This window comes from Armigeres subalbatus, chromosome 3 (genome assembly GCF_024139115.2).
Source record: "Armigeres subalbatus isolate Guangzhou_Male chromosome 3, GZ_Asu_2, whole genome shotgun sequence".
Lineage (NCBI taxonomy): Eukaryota > Metazoa > Arthropoda > Insecta > Diptera > Culicidae > Armigeres > Armigeres subalbatus.
This window is the reverse complement of record NC_085141.1, coordinates 147,537,928-147,554,195: the sequence shown is the minus strand read 5'-3', so window position 1 is coordinate 147,554,195 and position 16,268 is coordinate 147,537,928. Positions and strand designations below refer to the sequence as shown.

Sequence of the window (16,268 nt, the reverse complement as noted above, 5' to 3'; positions counted from 1 at the left end):
ATCACTGATGCTGATATCTGACGTAGTTTACAAGGGCCGTCGCCAAAGTCCTACAATTACAATTTTCAAAATACTTGATAAGTAAAGATTCATATGGAAACAAGAATACCTTGTCTGAATAGTTGGATTGTTGCTTCATGGTTTTAGTTCGGCTACGAAACAAAACAAAATATTCAATTTGGTTGAAACTTTAGGGTTTTAAAACTCGCTAAAACTTACATGAAGTTTCTATCATCGACCGTTGGACTTCTTGAATTTTTCACTGTGAACACATTTTTTAGTTCTGCTTCGATTTATGCAGAATGAGTCAAACTAACTCAAAATAATAATTCTCAGTTACTCAGCGTTTGACGTCTCTGAAGAAGTTATTATTTTGAGTTAAAGCGACTCAAAATTGAGTTCAGCCGGACGAGCGTGCATACATATTCTCAATCATGTACATCCAAGGCATTTCGGTGCCGATTATTGAACTTATTTGGCTTTGGCAAAAAAAAATCTACACAGCAAAAAATAATGCAATATCCATCGACGTAATTGAAGCGATGTACCAAAAAATCGACGTAACGTCTGAATTTTAATGCATATTAACATCATTGACGAATACATAGACGGAGGGTGGCCATTTTCCGGGCACCACTATATACCCCTGGGGAGTGACGGATTACAATTATTACAATCACTCGACCATTGAGAAGCCCCTCAATTCGAACCACGTCAGTTTGACAACATTTGACATTTTCATTTTTGTTTATGTTTTTGTTATGTTTTTCAGTTTTTCCCTCGCGTGCCGCACAGCAACAACTTTTTCGGTTATTCTTTTTTATTTATTTAAAAGTTATTTAAACGAGGTCGTCTACTGATCCGCCAGCAGCGGATAAAGAAAGGAAGTGACTCATCCTCGTCCGGTCAGCAGTACGGGTCCGACTTGGACACGCTGGACGTAACGAACATGTACCCGCAAAACCTATTGACGATTCCGGCGCACCATCATTTAGCAAATTTCCGAACCGATCATTCCAACATCGCCGGCCGTATCGTTTCCACCGGAAGCGCGATCAGCACCCGCGGATCGTTCTCACGGTGGACATCATCTCACCGTATCTCAGCAGCCATATCTTGCAAGTACATGACATGACAAACAACACTCCCACCCATTGTTGCCAAGGCGTTTCAGGCTATTTCGTCATACCCACCACACAAAGCTCAACTCCGTTGACCCTGGTCACCAGTAGCAGTGGGTCCACCCACTATCTAACGCCGGCCTTCTCTATGAAAACCGATTCGGACGATGGACCGTCGACACCCGTACCCCCAATTCCACAAATCCGACAAATCCACCTGAAAACCGATCGCACATCGAGTCCAACGGTTGTTCTCGTTTCCGATATGGAATCGCTCCAACAGCAGCACCAGCACCATTTATCGGGAAGTGCGGTTGCCAGTACAAGTACCATACCTATAATTATATACAAACTACTAAATTTGCTACTTTCTTTGTAACAAAAAATTCTAACATTTTTCATTTCATAGTGACGGTGAAGATGCCCTAATAACAAAAATCCAACCATGGTACCAGTATTTACGATGACTTTGTGGATTCTGTCTGGGCGACCGTACGGTCCACGGATATACGCCGCGGCGATGCAGATAAACCTAAATGAACGTGACACGCCTTCCGCACAGTCGCCAAGTGTTTTGCAATCCAGCGACTATTCACTATCGGTTATGCTAAAAAAAGAACCGTGGGTGCACAAACCTAGTTGGCGGTGCGAGTATCCAGGATGGAAACTTTGTTTATCTACCCCAGGATGGTAAGTGGTTCTGTTTCCTTAATTTTCAAGTGCCAAAGACTTTTTTTAATTGATTCAGCATATTGTGAAGGATCGTCTACATTGCAGAAAAATCCAAGTAAATATTCCTAAAACATGTTTTTTTTATTTTTTCAGATACCTAATCAATACGTTCCGTTGCTTATTGTGCCATGCACAAGCTAGAGAATAGGAACTGCAAGCTATACGGCCAATATGGCATGTCGAGAAGGATGTAAAGCAATGAGTAGTTTTATCCCCCTGCTATTATCTATTTTAACGCAAACAGAGGCCTTTCAAATCCTGCGACTGCAGGAATCCATGCTTGGTGCTCGTTTGGGACTTCGCCAGGTTCCTAAAACAATCGTGGTGGAGCTCACTTATAAGTTAGTGGATGCCGTTTGTCCGGACCATGACGTGACAAGCACTGGAATTTTAAAGGATCGTCTCCAGGAGGAAAATAATCTAAAGGCTCAAAATACTGCCAATATGTATAAAATGTAAGCAGTTACTATTCACAGCAACAAAAACTCACTGACGGAATTGCATCAAGTTGCAGAATTCTCTTACTTTGATATGGAGGCTATTCGTTCGATTCGATTGAAGTCATGCCCGTTCTGTTCTTTATGTCCTATAATCAACGGCCTGAAATAATGTAGTCTGGACTATAACTTGACTTATTTGGAGGTAGGCGGAAAAGGCTGAATTTTGCAATCATGTGCAAAAGTGTCCCCAAGGGGCATTTTCGTATGTGAGAATAGTACCACTAATGCTGGACTGACGGTGGCTGTTTGAAGTTTGAACAGAAAAAGGCTCACGAGAATACTTGAAAAGAGTACTGGCAGATCAGGATGCTCGTTGTATCAATGAATTAGATAAATTGTTCGAAAACCATCAGATATTGTTGGAAGCCATGGAGTAGCAAGTTTTAGGCGTGGCTAAAGAAGGAGTTATTTGTTCACTACCCTTGTATCTTAGTCAGTCTCCTATAATGAAACCAGCTTTCTTGTCTTGGTTTTCATTCAACTTGATCGACCGAATGCCCATCTGGACAACTTGCTAGCAGCTACGTTCAACGACTATACGGCATCAGAAACGGACAACAAACACAGAGTGCAGGGTTTCAGGCTCTTCTAACCGGAATGGGCACAATAACTATTCGTAGATCACAACATGGAGCACCTCTTCACGAGCAATTGAAAATCATAGCCAATGAAAAACTGATTTTTTTGTAGGTGAAACTTATTCAGAAATACATACCGTAAAGATATGCATACGGTGCATCTTTGTGGTATATCCCAAATTGACGGAAGATGCGACATAAGTAATTAGACATTTTTACGTCGAAATACGTCGGGACCAGCAGGAAATGGATTCTATTTCGGTAACTAACCATCAGCTTAAGGGTTTGGTACGCCTCTCACAAGCTAGGGCCAGGATGTATTTTAAAACAGAAACAACTCTTCAGCACGCTCGAGACGCCATCCTGCGGTACAGTATGATAGATGTATACAGCGACGATTTTGGGAATCTACAGCCAAATCGCCAAATGAACGATGCCGAAATGAAGCAGACCAGTTTGGAACAAGACCATTCTCTCACTGACTGAGCTAAAACAGATGGCTAGTGCTGGAACGGATTTCAATCAAGTGCTAGACGCTCCGTGAACATTCCAAGATACCTGCCTAAAAATGACGAGATTTGTATGAATTCTTGTCTGATTCTTCTTCTTACTGGCATTACATCCCCCACTGGGACATTGCCGCCTCGCAGTATTCATTCAGCACTTCCACAGTTATAAACTGTGAGGTTTCTAAGCCATGTTACCGAGCCTGTGACAAGCCCGCTGTCATCATTGAAAAAAATAGTGCCCAAGACATCCTGGCTTCGATCTGGCGATTGGGTAAACAATAGGATGTAAGTAGCCTGCATGTTACAATTTTTGCATTCGTATATCATGAGGCTAATACGATGATACTTTATGCCCAAGGAAGTCGAAAGAACCCAGCCACCTTCAGCATGGTCTTGCTTTGCATCCGCGCGTCTTATCGCACGACTAATTAAGGAAGGCTCCTTATGTCTGACATATTGTTATTGTTAATGACACGGTGGCGAATTTGTTTTAATTAATTATTCAACAAGTTTGTTTTTTAATTCAGTAATTGACTTGATTCATAGTTTTATGGTTTCCCGTAGACTAGAAAAAATACGAATAAACTTATAAATTTTGCTGGTACTACAATACAACTGGCGTCAATTAAATGGTAAACATCTATTTTGAAGATTTTCTTTCGGTCTGACCTATAAATGAAAACTGAAATAATCCATTTGGACTCATTTTATGTCCGATTGCCATGAAACTTTCAGAGAAGAAGGGTCATCATGTCTATAGATTATGGTACTTGACCATGGTGTCAACCTGGTCAGATTCATAAAACTATAGATATGAGCGAAAGTGCCCAGAATGTATCAGAAGTCAGTTTTCTTACGACTGGATCACCAGTACATGGTTCCGGGAACTTGGTTCCCTTGGGATACATCGGCCTCGTCCGGAAGTGTTCCCGGTAACCTGGTTTAAACTTGCGATGAACTTTCGATTTTTGCTTTTGAAAGTCAAGACCAGCAGATGAGTTTTGAATGTTTGTCGACACATTAGCTAAGTACTTCATTATGGCCAGACCAGCTGTTATTGCACAGAGAACCAAGAGATGTTTTCTTTGGAACTAGCGCTCATCTTCAATGTACAAGTACTGGTAAAATTGTTTAAGGTTAGCGCCTGCCACGTCACTACTATTCAAAGAAAGGGAAATGGGAGGAAATTATGCTATTTACAATCACTTTCCACTGCAAGCAGAAAAACATCTGCACTAACCACGATTAAAGTGATAGCAAAGTAATTGTAATAAAATGTGGTACATATTCTACTTGAACGTAGAAAATGAGATTTCGTTTATTTCCAACTTCACTTCAACTTATATATTTTTATTAAATATATTTCTAGTTGTTTTTCATTTATTAAATTTTTAGGGCGACTACATATGAAACCGTTATTGAACGTGAATTTGATATTACTATCGGGGTCGGATACTTTAGGCTACCGTATTCAGGTCTGAGATAACAATGGAAATGCGCTGTGGATTTCATTAGAGTGGCGTATCAAAGCATACCTTGTCCATGCTGAGTGTGGAGAACATGATCTAGCTAAAATTGTGCACAACTTGCTCATCCAATACAACGACAACTTAATGTAAAATTATAAAGCCTAGCATAATTATAGGGATTGAAATGATAACCCACGTTTTCCTAACAACTTTTGCAGACTTTCCAGATTCATTCTGATAACTATAGATCCAGGGAATGATTTCATTGGTGAGCAACCAGCGCATATCTTCACCGTAGAAAACAACTCGTACGGAAACATGCAACACCAAGCTCAGTATGTTTTAGTCTCAGAAGAGTCTAGAGCCGATTAGACGGAAAGCACAAAGTTCATTCTGCAATATGTAGTCATCAGTAGAATACACTTCAGAGTAGAGTAACAGGACTGTAAGAAAACAGTTTAGCGAGTGCATAGCTATACTGCCGCTAACCGCAAGTCAGACTTATCTGGATATGGTGTCCATGTACAGATAGGACTGACTTGCAGTTAATGGCAATATATATTCTGTTTAGAAACTCTGAGATGACCTCGATGGAGCTGTAACCGAGCAATAGCTATATGAATATCGGATAATGTCGTAGAATGATGAAGAGCAGAAACAACTATATGTTAAACTGTTCGCTGTTCGGTTTTCATCAGAAGAAAATATTAATTTGTACTACATGCATCCGAACGGTTACAAGATTTGTGGAGCATCAATTAGTATAGCATATCGTCAACCTGAACGTAAATGATTGGCATGAAAAAACTGAACTTAGTGGCCTATAACATCATCAATGAGGAATTTTGGTTTGCATCACTTTTGCTGGTGTTGTATTCAATGGCAAGGCGCTCGAGGTTTTCTCAAAAGGAATCGTTATAAATTAATTGCTGACCAGCTACAAGTTATTCAAAGCTCGATAAATTGGTTTCGGCATGTGGTGTTTGCCGAGGTGTTTGCTGAAGATACATTTGGTGCAGAGATCCTCAAACTAGCCGTAACACTTTCGAGTCAATTCATCGAATTGGATTGAGAATGTTAGCCGTAAAAAAAACGCCATAAACCAAAATGAGCATATCAACGACATCACGAAGGTAGATTTATCCGACTTCAATTTACATACAATTGCTGCTATGGATAACCATTCTTCGATGTACTGGAAATTTATCAAAGCACTATTATCACTTTACGTATTGAGGTAATGCTTTGGTTATCTTTATAACAAGCGCATTTTCAACTGAGAAAACTTTGAAAATGATTTAGACAAACTATGATTCAAAATCAATATTTCTATGGGGAACTTTTTCACAAAATTATAAACCACCGTTATAGAATATAACCAAAATTCGTTGGTCTTATGACAAATATGTTTTATATTGCTCAATAAATAAATTTTCAGCAGTTTGCGATTATTTTTTATTATTCTAATATTTAAATTCCAGAAATCACCTATATTTCACATAAATGTATTCATGCTGCGATGGTATGAATTCCATTAGACAGGCTTATGACATTTCATAAGGCAATTATATGATTTTGTTATGCTTACCTTATAATTCACATACGCGTTCACTATGACTCTGCTTCATCCCAAAGTTCATCCTAGTCCATAAGGTAAACTTATGAACGGTTTTTTACGGCAATGATACAGATGAGCAGCCGATCGAAGGAAAAATACCCGGCCTGGATAGCCAACGGTCTAGCCACTGTCCGGTGGTACAGGAGGGTCCCGCGCTGGGTTGCAATTTCTGCTGGAACACAAGGAGGATACTGCGACGGAAAACCAAGTACCACTGTCCCGAGTGCCATACGAACTTGTGCATTGCGCCCTTCTTCCAGGAGTATCACGAACGCCAATCGGCGGAGAACCCTGCCCACCAGCAACGACAGCGGAAGCGCCTGTGTGTATGGTGTAGGTGGATTGTACGCAAAAGTGGATGTCCGATTTGTAGAGCACCTTTACTTTTGCGGAATTGTGTCATTCTCTTTGTTGTTTTTGATGGGTAAGAATAGAACACACATTCAGACTATTGCGATATATATAGGAAGAAACATTTTTTGTAACGCTCCCCCGATCACGCTCGTCTACTCAGAATTACCTGGAACGTTTTACCGTATTCGGATTTTCTTTGAAATAATCAACCAAGAGGCGGAAAAAGTATACAATTTTTAATGAAGATGTTTTACAAGGCGTCGATGATCGTAATCCCTTTTGTCGGCGGAGTGACCGCTTGGAGCTTCAGGTCATGTTTTGCAAGTTTTCCCGTACAATATAAAATATTTGGACGAGAATTGCTTCCAATCCGAAAATTGCCTAGACCGGCACCGGGAGTCGAACCCAGCCACCCTCAACATGGTCTTGCTTTGTAGCCGCGAGTCTTACCTTACGGCTAAGGAGGGCCCTTAATTATTACGAATACATATCTTAGGATCACTTAAAAATGAACTTTTAATAGGATATCCGGAAATCCACATAATACATCAATCGACTCAGCTCGATAAATTAATTGATTGGTTTGTTGCCTAATTGATTGCTAAGTTGCTTGATTGCTTTATTAGTTGGTTAGTTGCTTGATTGATCGTAGCTTGCTTGAATGGTAGAATGGTGAGTTCCTTGATTGGTTGACTGGTTGGTTGCTTGATTTGTTAGTTGGTTAATTGGTTGGCTGCATGATTTGATTAATTGGTTGCTTAATTGGTGGGTTATTTGGTTGGTCGGCTTGTTAGTTGATTAGTTGTTTTGTTGGTTGCTTGAATGGTTGATTGATTAGTTGGTTGGTTGATTGATTGATTTGTTAGTTGGTGAAATGATTATTTGCTTGATAAGTTAGTTGGTTGATTGATAGCTTGTTTGATTCGTTAATTGCTTGATTGGTTAATGGTTGCTTGATTGATTGGAAGTGGTCTTGAATGATTGTTTCCTTGATTGGTTGTTTGATTGGTTGGTTGCCTAATTGGTTGGTTAGTTGCTTGATAGGTTAATTGGTTGCTTGATTTATTTTTTAATTGATTGGTAGCTTGCTTGAATGGTTGAATGATTGGTTGCTTGGTTGATTGGTAAGATGCTTGATAGGATGGTTGTTTAATAGGATGGTTGCCTAATTTAGTTTATTGGTAGCTTGCTTGAATGGTTGATTGATTGTTTTATTGTTTGCTTGAATGGTTTTCATGTTGGTTGCTTGAAAAGTTGATTGGGTTACTTGATTGATTAGTAGGTTGTTTGATTAGTTTGTTGTTTCATTGGTTGGTTGACAGGCTGGTGGATTGGTAGGTTGTTTGAATGGTTGGTTGGTTGATTGGTATAGCTTGCTTGAATGGTTGAATAATTGGGTGGTTGGTTGGTTGATTTGTTAGTTGGTTGAATGGTTGGTTGGTAGCTCGCTTGAATGCCTAATTGTTTTATTGGTTGGTTAGTTAATTGGTAGCTTGCTTAAATGGTTGATTTATTGGTTGCTTGATTTTTTGGTCAGCTAGTTAGTTGATTATTTGTTTTTTGGTTGCTTGATTGGTTGATTAGTTGGTTGGTTGATTGATTGATTAGTTGATTTGTTAGTTGGTTAAATGTTTAATTGCTTGATTGGTTGGAAGTTGATTGGTAGCTTGCTTGAATGGTTGGTTGGTTGATTGGTAGATTGGTTAATGGTTGCATGATTAATTGGAAGTGGGTTAGAATGATTGTTTGTTTGATTGGTTTAATTGCTTGATTGGTTTCCCTTGTCATAAGACGAGTTTGTACAATCCCATTGAATTCTACCACTTAATTGTTTCTTGACAGATACGTATTTCAACCAACAATAAAACCGTCTTCAGTGTTTCGTACTTGACTCGACTCGTCGTCGTCTTATGACAAGTGAAGACATTCCACTAAAAAGTTCAAAATAATTTTCTTAACAAATTGATTGGTTTGTTACTTGATTGATTTGTTGGTTGCTTAGTTGGGGGGTTGGTAGATTGATTAGTTGCTTGATTGGTTAATTGTTTGCTTGATTGATTGGAAGTGGGCTTGAATGATTGGTTGCTCGATTGTTTAGTTGGTAACTTGATTCTTTATTTATAAAGTTGATTGGTGATTTGGTTGCTCGATTGATTGGTTGCTTGATTTGTTCTTCTTCTTCTTATTGGCATTACATCCCCACACTGGGGCAGAGCTGCCTCGCAGCTTAGTGTTCATTAAGCACATCCACAGTTATTAACTGTGAGGTTTCTAAGCCAGGTTACCATTTTTACATTCGTATATAATGAGGCTAAGATAATACTTTTATGCCCAGGGAAGTCGAGACAATTCCCAATCCGAAAATTGCCTAGACTGGCACCGGGAATTGAACCCAGCCACCCTCAGCATGGTCTTGCTTTGTAGTCGCGCCTCCTACCGCACGGCTAAGGATGGCCCCTGCTTGATTTGTTAGTTGGCTGAATGGTTGGTTACTTGATTGGTAGTTGCTTGGTAGGTTGGTTGTCTAAATGGTTTATTGTTTGGTTAGTTCTTTGGTAGCTTGCCTAAATGATTAATTGCTTGATTGGTTGGTTGATTGGTTTATTGCTTGATTGATTGGATGGAGGATGATCTTTGAGGACTTTATTGATTTGCTTTGATCCTAGAATACAGTATATAATATTAAGTTTAAATAATTTGGTTAGTTTAATTATTTTTTTGATGTAAGAGGCGAACCAGTCTCCGGCTTAAAACCTCTTTAATAAAGCTATGATAATAATTTTCATTGCCTTACAATTACAGTGGCCCGACAATTCCTACGAGCTTTCAAACGGCGATCTGATCACAACAAACTAACCTTACTTTCCAGTTCAAATAAATTCTAGGATAATTTTTAAAAATTCAATTCTTCATCCTAATACAATTTATTTGTCGATAATTTTCAATTTAGTTAACAAATTTAGCAACAAATTAACTTATGGGAACAAATTTAACGCATATTTTCCATTAACTGTATGAGTAAATTCTTGCACAAGTTCACGCCTATTGGGACCTTTTCACTGGTTATATTGTTTCGGCTACAATTTAGGAGCTAAGAAAAGCAAAATAAATCTGTGTAGTTTTTAAAATCCATTCGAAAAAAATCAAAGTTCTTTCTTATTTAACTTTTACTTTCCTCTCCTTGAAATCAAAGAGTTTTACCGAACCGTTCTCCAATCTTAAGACGCCTAACATCACAGACAAACAGACATAACACTCGTCAAATTTCCATCGTTCACTGATTTACTGGTCAATTCAAATAATCATTAGTTGGCCAATCGATCACTTGTGGCGCGCGCATCGTTTTTGCTCGAGTTTGACGTTTGCTCACTACCGCCACCTGGTTCGTGATTTGCCCAACTAACTGAAATCAACAGATGTCGTTAGTGTTTGAACGACGATGAATTTGATGGGTAAATGTTCAATGTGTTATGTCTGTTTGTCTGTGCTAACATGATAATTGAAAATTCTAATTTTCAGAAAACAGCAGCAAAGTCTCTACAACACTTTACTAGACAAATCTGCAGAAAGAAATGCCTTCGCAACATTTAGATTCGATACAGGCATATGATACGCCACTGCTGAAATTTCTCATTTTCAATGAGAGATGACATGCGATGTTTACATATCTGCCCATTTCAATATATATAGAAACGCGAAGGATGAATGGCTCGCTACAAAAATCTCAAAAAATATTTGTACCGTGACAGGCCATAAAAGTGTGCAATATCTGCTTTATTTTTGTGTTTTTATTACCACTTTTAACTCGGTGAATTGAAGGAATATGATTAATTTATCGACTAGTCACTATCTTTCGCATATATCTATCAAAATAATTTTGCAATTTTAATTTTAAAATAAAGCACAACATCTTGACTGCCTTTCAGGAATTAATCAAAGAACCCACGATTCTTTCGTTTGGTCATTTGGTCGCCTGAAATAGAAAAAGGCTCTCTGTCTTATGACGATCACGACCTTTTGTAGCACTGTGATACGCTGCATCGTATTTGTTTTAGCTAGGAAGCTAAAGATCATATTCTCGATTTGGCTAACAATTACTCACAAAACTCTGAAAAAGAACTTGAAAATCTTAATGGTCTGATCATTTGCTGATAAATTCCATTGCACAGTCAGGATTTGTTAGAAAATTTACGAAAACCTAAGCAATATATGCCATTTGAAACTAAAACAACTTGACATAAATTTTAAAGTCCTCGATATCAAGACAATACAGGCAGTCAATTTATTCTCTACATTTACCCCCATATATAATCAGAAGACTAGATATGTGCAATACTATCTTATGCAATGTGGCAAAAATTCTAACTAGCTAGATCGTAGGTGGGGCTAAAGCCCCCTAGTCCTTCCTAGCACCCTGTAGTTTTGCTAATGACTTTGCCGATCAATCGGTCATAGAAAATATAAAATTACTAAATAATAATGTCAACTAGTAAATTTGGATGACAATTTTTTAATTCACTTCTCAATTTTTCTGGAAGGGGTCACACGTAGATCTGTGGGTCTCTTATTTATGCTTGTTTCATTACCCTTAAAAATCGGTGTAAATCTAAGCCAATCCCAAGTTGTATTGATAATGTTTCATGGCTTTCAACTTGAATCATTAACTCTATTACACCTTTGATGTTTCGAACCGCGAGCTATATGTAGTTGAAAATGAATGAATTCTATTCAAAGTAATTGAGAAACGCTGATGTGGTCCAAAATAAATAATTGTACAAAACGGAAACTGCTGGTCTAAAAAAGCTCTCCAACGAAATGTGTTTATGTGGCACGGTACACATGAAATCTACCGTCAGCCTTAATAGCTACATAGTAGACTACACAACACAGGGCTCTAGTACTTCCGCCGCTGAAACTTTACGGTACCCGATCGTGATGCGATGCTGTCCTGTTTGAGCAGCGTTTGCCGCGATATGCTGCTGTCCTGCTTGAGGAGCATGTGGCGCGAGAGGTTGCTGTCCTGCTTGGAGATGGCATGGTGCCGGCGGCCGCCCTTCTCCTCGTAGATGTACGACACGGCGTCTGTGGACTTCATCGATGGGCTGTACGGTGGGCGCTTGGTGCTGTTGTGATAGTGCGACGACTTTCTAGTGCTCGTCGAGGACGATGCGATGGCAACGGTTTCGTAGTACCTGGGAAGCGGAAAACGATTCATTAGTGGTTTTTTGGAACGTTGCTGGTTGCATTCGGTGCTGATTGGTTCAACGATGCGAATGAAATTTGATTCCATTACAGCCTAGAGCAACCTTTCGCACGAAAGAGGAAACCTCTACCACGTAAATATCATTCGTGGGATACGACGGTTGTGTAACTATCCTGATGGAAGATTTATTCAAAATGAAAGAAGAAGCGAAGAAAGGAATAGATTGTAAAATAAATAAAAAAGGGCGAAAAGCGATAAAAATAAATAAAAACGTTAACAAAAAATAGGTAGACGATTCCAAGAAGAGTGGAATAGAAGGTACTGCAAATAATAGAGAACAGCAGAAAAAATGACAAGAAGACAAAAAGGACAGAAGACGGTTAGCGAGGACAAAAGGGAAAAAAAGCAATTAAATAAATATAGGAACAAATTAGGATGAAGAGCAAACTATTAAATGATGATAGGAAAAGGCAGAATAAAACAGACTTTCACAGAACGATAAAAAGTTAAAAGTTAACATCTTTGACAATCCGTTCATGTACTCACCTCAACCGTCCGCAGCATTTCCTCGATCGAATGATGGCGACGAATCCTTTCCGGTACTTTTTGTTGAAGAAAGCGTACAGAATCGGGTTGATGCACGAGTTGGACGCCCCCAGCCATTGGGCTATCGGAGTAGCAATCTGCAACAATTCTTCTTCGCTAGTCTCGAGCGCTCCCCAGCTTGATCCGTGCAAAGATCACGTACAGCGGTAACCACGAAAGTACAAATAGAATAACAACTACAACAAGCATTTTAACAACTTTGATCTTGGACTTTTGCTGCATCCGATCCATTTGGGCGTCCTTGGAATCACCGGGGATGGATCGTCTCCAGACCTGTGGATAGATGTTACAATGTTTGTTTGCAATGGAACTGATATTCCTAACTTTCGGCTTCCTAGCTTACCTTTATCCAGATCAGGATATAACAAATGGTGATTAGCACCATTGGCAGCAGGTAGCACGCCACCAGGTTGGCAAGTAGAAAGTACAGCGCACCATCCGTTCCCGGTGGCCACACTTCTACGCACAGCTGAATCTCCGGGGCTTCAGGGAAGATGGGCACCAGCTCGAAGAACAGGGCCCACGGTATGGTTGAGCTGAGCGCGATGACCCAGATGCACACGATCATGAATCGTGCCCGGCGCTTGGTGATCTGCAGCTTCAAAGGCCACCAGATAGCGAGAAATCTGTAAGAAAATGAAGAGAATAGAGGTTGATAGATTAGATAATTGAAGGTATGATGTAAATGTTATGAAGCTGTTGCATATGCCATTGGATTGGAATTTTATTGAATTTCTGTTCAGATAATTATAAGTAGGGGAGCATGGTCGGTTGTCGATACCTTTTTGCTTTTATTTGATTACGCTCGTCCAATTGAAAAAAGTGGTTTAGTTAAGTTGTTTAATTCGTACCACTTTTAATGCGCATGTTTGTTCATTAAGGTGAAGGTGGGTTGAGTACCAAAACAAAGCTTTGAAAGTATTGGTACAATAAAAACTGTCATATACTGTAGTAGTATTGGTGACGTATTTATAAAAAACATAAAATATTAGTAGGGTGGTTCAAAAAACAACCCAGCTCCAACACGCTCACTCGATTCCGTCCCATGCTCCGAGTGTCCTCCAAAAACCGAATTGAACAAAAATTGGTAGAGCACAAGCCGGTTCAAGTTTGTATGAAAACTAGTATGGAAAACTAAACCTTTTATTACACTGGCTACAGCGCCTCCTCTCCAAACGCTGGCGAAAAGAGAACCCACATAGCTGAAAGCTACCGCTCATTAGACCGGTAGTCCTCTACGGACACGAGACCTGGACGATGCTCGTGGAGGACCAACGCGCACTCGGAGTTTTCGAAAGGAAAGTGCTGCGTACCATCTATGGTGGGGTGCAGATGGCGGACGGTACGTGGAGGAGGCGAATGAGTCACGAGTTGCATCAGCTGTTGGGAGAACCATCTATCGTTCATCCAGAATGTCGGACAATAACCCGGTGAAAATGGTTCTCGACAACGATCCGACGGGCACAAGTAGGCGAGGTGCGTAGCGGGCAAGGTGGATCGATCAGGTGGAAGATGACTTGCGGACCCTCCGTAGACGGCGTGGCTGGCAACGTGTAGCCATGGACCGAGCCGAATGGAGAAGACTCTTATATACCGCACAGGCCACTTCGGCCTTAGTCTGAATAATAGCTGAAAGCAACATTCCAGGGACTCCACTGGACGAAAATCGCACCGCAGGAAAGATCCATTGATTACGTAACGCAAAAATAGCATTTTATACCCCACTCACCCCCATGTCACTTTTTGTATGAAGTATCTGCCCCTGGTGCGATAGATATCACAGACAAAATCTGGCTATTTTGTTGAATTACACGTTTCACTGATGTCTTCTGAGAAGCCTAATTATCATGCTAAAGACTCGCAACCTCGATTAAAATCGACTTCCAACTATTGGAACGACCATTCAATATTCATTGTCTATGGAGTTAAAGCACTTGAATATTTCATCCAGTCATATGGTCTCCCCCCTCGCCATCGCCCAATGACGGAATGGCACAATCAGAATAATATAAAATTCAACCTCGACATATTAACTGTCATATAAACCTGAAACGACCTGTGCACGATAAGCCCCTATACAAACTGACCCAAGCCATCGGACGACACCCAAAATATGAAACATAATCGACTGAGCCTGGCGGAGCAAAATCATTTTTGAGCCACCCTATTTATTAGTTTGCTGCTGTCGGTACCGGTGTTTACATTCGCTCCGCGATCAGTTTTTGATCGTTTTTTTCGGGCAAAAATAGCAGTTTATATAAAGTTTTCGGTTCAAACAAGTGACTGACTTCAAAAAGTGATATTTAATTTGCATTCCATCAACATTTCGGGCTGCTCATGTGCGGAGAAGTGAGTAAAAACTTGATTTTTTCAGTGCCCTTTGAGAAGAAGTGAAGTGCAGTGATAATCGCGAACGGCTATTAAATTGGCACGAAACTGCTGATTTATGATATAATTCGAGCCGAAATGCAAAGGACTCCTTGAGGAAACATGTTCATTATCACGGGAAGTGAATAAATATGCTGTGAACAGGTTAGTAAATTGAATATTAAACTTTTGTTCGATGCTGTTCGATGCATTCGAATGTTGGTGGGAGAGGAGTGCGGGAGGTGTGGGGTTGACCCGTGGAAGGTTCGGTGCCATATTGACTGCCATCGTGGTACTCTTCCAACGGAACGGGAAGAGCTCAGCACGCAGGGGTGACGCACTGTTGCGCGTCCACCCGGTTCCGTGTACTGGAGCGTTCGTTATCTGCCGTAACCGGTCGCTGGTTCAAGTTCAACTAGAATGTGGCTTTTACTCCCAGAGAGGGTGATAGGCCCGTAGAGCGGCGCACCGACGGTAGAAGGACGCTCCATGGAGTCGTGTTGCTTGATAGTGCAGCACAAAGTGGGAGGTAAACTCCTTCTAAAGCTAAATATCACCACGAGACCGATAGCGAACAAGTACCGTGAGGGAAAGTTGAAAAGCACTCTGAATAGAGAGTCAAAAAGTACGTGAAACTGCCTAGGGCTCAAGCCCGTTGAACTCGATCATCCGAGCGGAGTCATTCACCTACGGGCTGGCCTTCCCATCCAAACAACGAGGGCCGGCGCCGCGGGGCACTTGTCTCCCCGCGCACGAGGACACTGCGATCCATTACGAAACAGCTTTCGCGTTCCACTGGGACGCGCAGGTCGCCCGACAGTTGCCCCCTGGTGCTTCCCCCGGTTGCTTGCCCCACAGTAGCGACGCTCAGTTCCGAAGGCCTGTGCCGCGAGGTGGGGCTTACTGCACGTGGTGTGCAGTCGGGCGCGTGATGGATTCCCACGAGTACGACGCGGTGCCTTTACACGGCACCGCGGACCGTCGATCGGCAGTGAAAGAATCGAGGTACCTCCGGGACCCGTCTTGAAACACGGACCAAGAAGTCTATCTTGCGCGCGAGCCAATGGTCGTGTCTCCTTGAGCACCAAAGGCGCAGAAAACATAACTTGCCTTGTTCTGCGGGATTACGGGCGCGGCTCTCTGCTCGTCCCTCCATCCCCGGGTGTTGTACCCGGCATGCGGGAGCCGTTCCGGGGTGGTGCGTTCATCGT

General features: G+C 41.0%; 1 protein-coding gene, 1 non-coding gene and 1 pseudogene across 2 annotated transcripts in view; 2 read left to right on the top strand and 1 right to left on the bottom strand.

The window, feature by feature from the left end:
- Positions 1–763: 763 nt before the first annotated feature.
- On the top strand, positions 764–3,905 carry LOC134228100 (DNA helicase MCM8-like; annotated as a pseudogene).
- A 7,335-nt stretch (positions 3,906–11,240) lies between these two features.
- LOC134223777 (neuropeptide SIFamide receptor-like) lies at positions 11,241–13,309 on the bottom strand. The gene is given in 4 exon segments (XM_062702967.1): positions 11,241–12,073; positions 12,631–12,804; positions 12,806–12,963; positions 13,034–13,309. Coding segments are annotated over 4 exon segments (855 nt in total). The 5' UTR covers positions 13,259–13,309; the 3' UTR covers positions 11,241–11,775.
- A 2,039-nt stretch (positions 13,310–15,348) lies between these two features.
- LOC134228298 (large subunit ribosomal RNA) overlaps positions 15,349–16,268 on the top strand; it is a 4,309-nt gene continuing 3,389 nt past the window's right edge. The window contains exon 1 of the ribosomal RNA XR_009983944.1: positions 15,349–16,268. This exon is cut by the window's right edge and continues 3,389 nt beyond it. This is a non-coding gene — a ribosomal RNA (large subunit ribosomal RNA).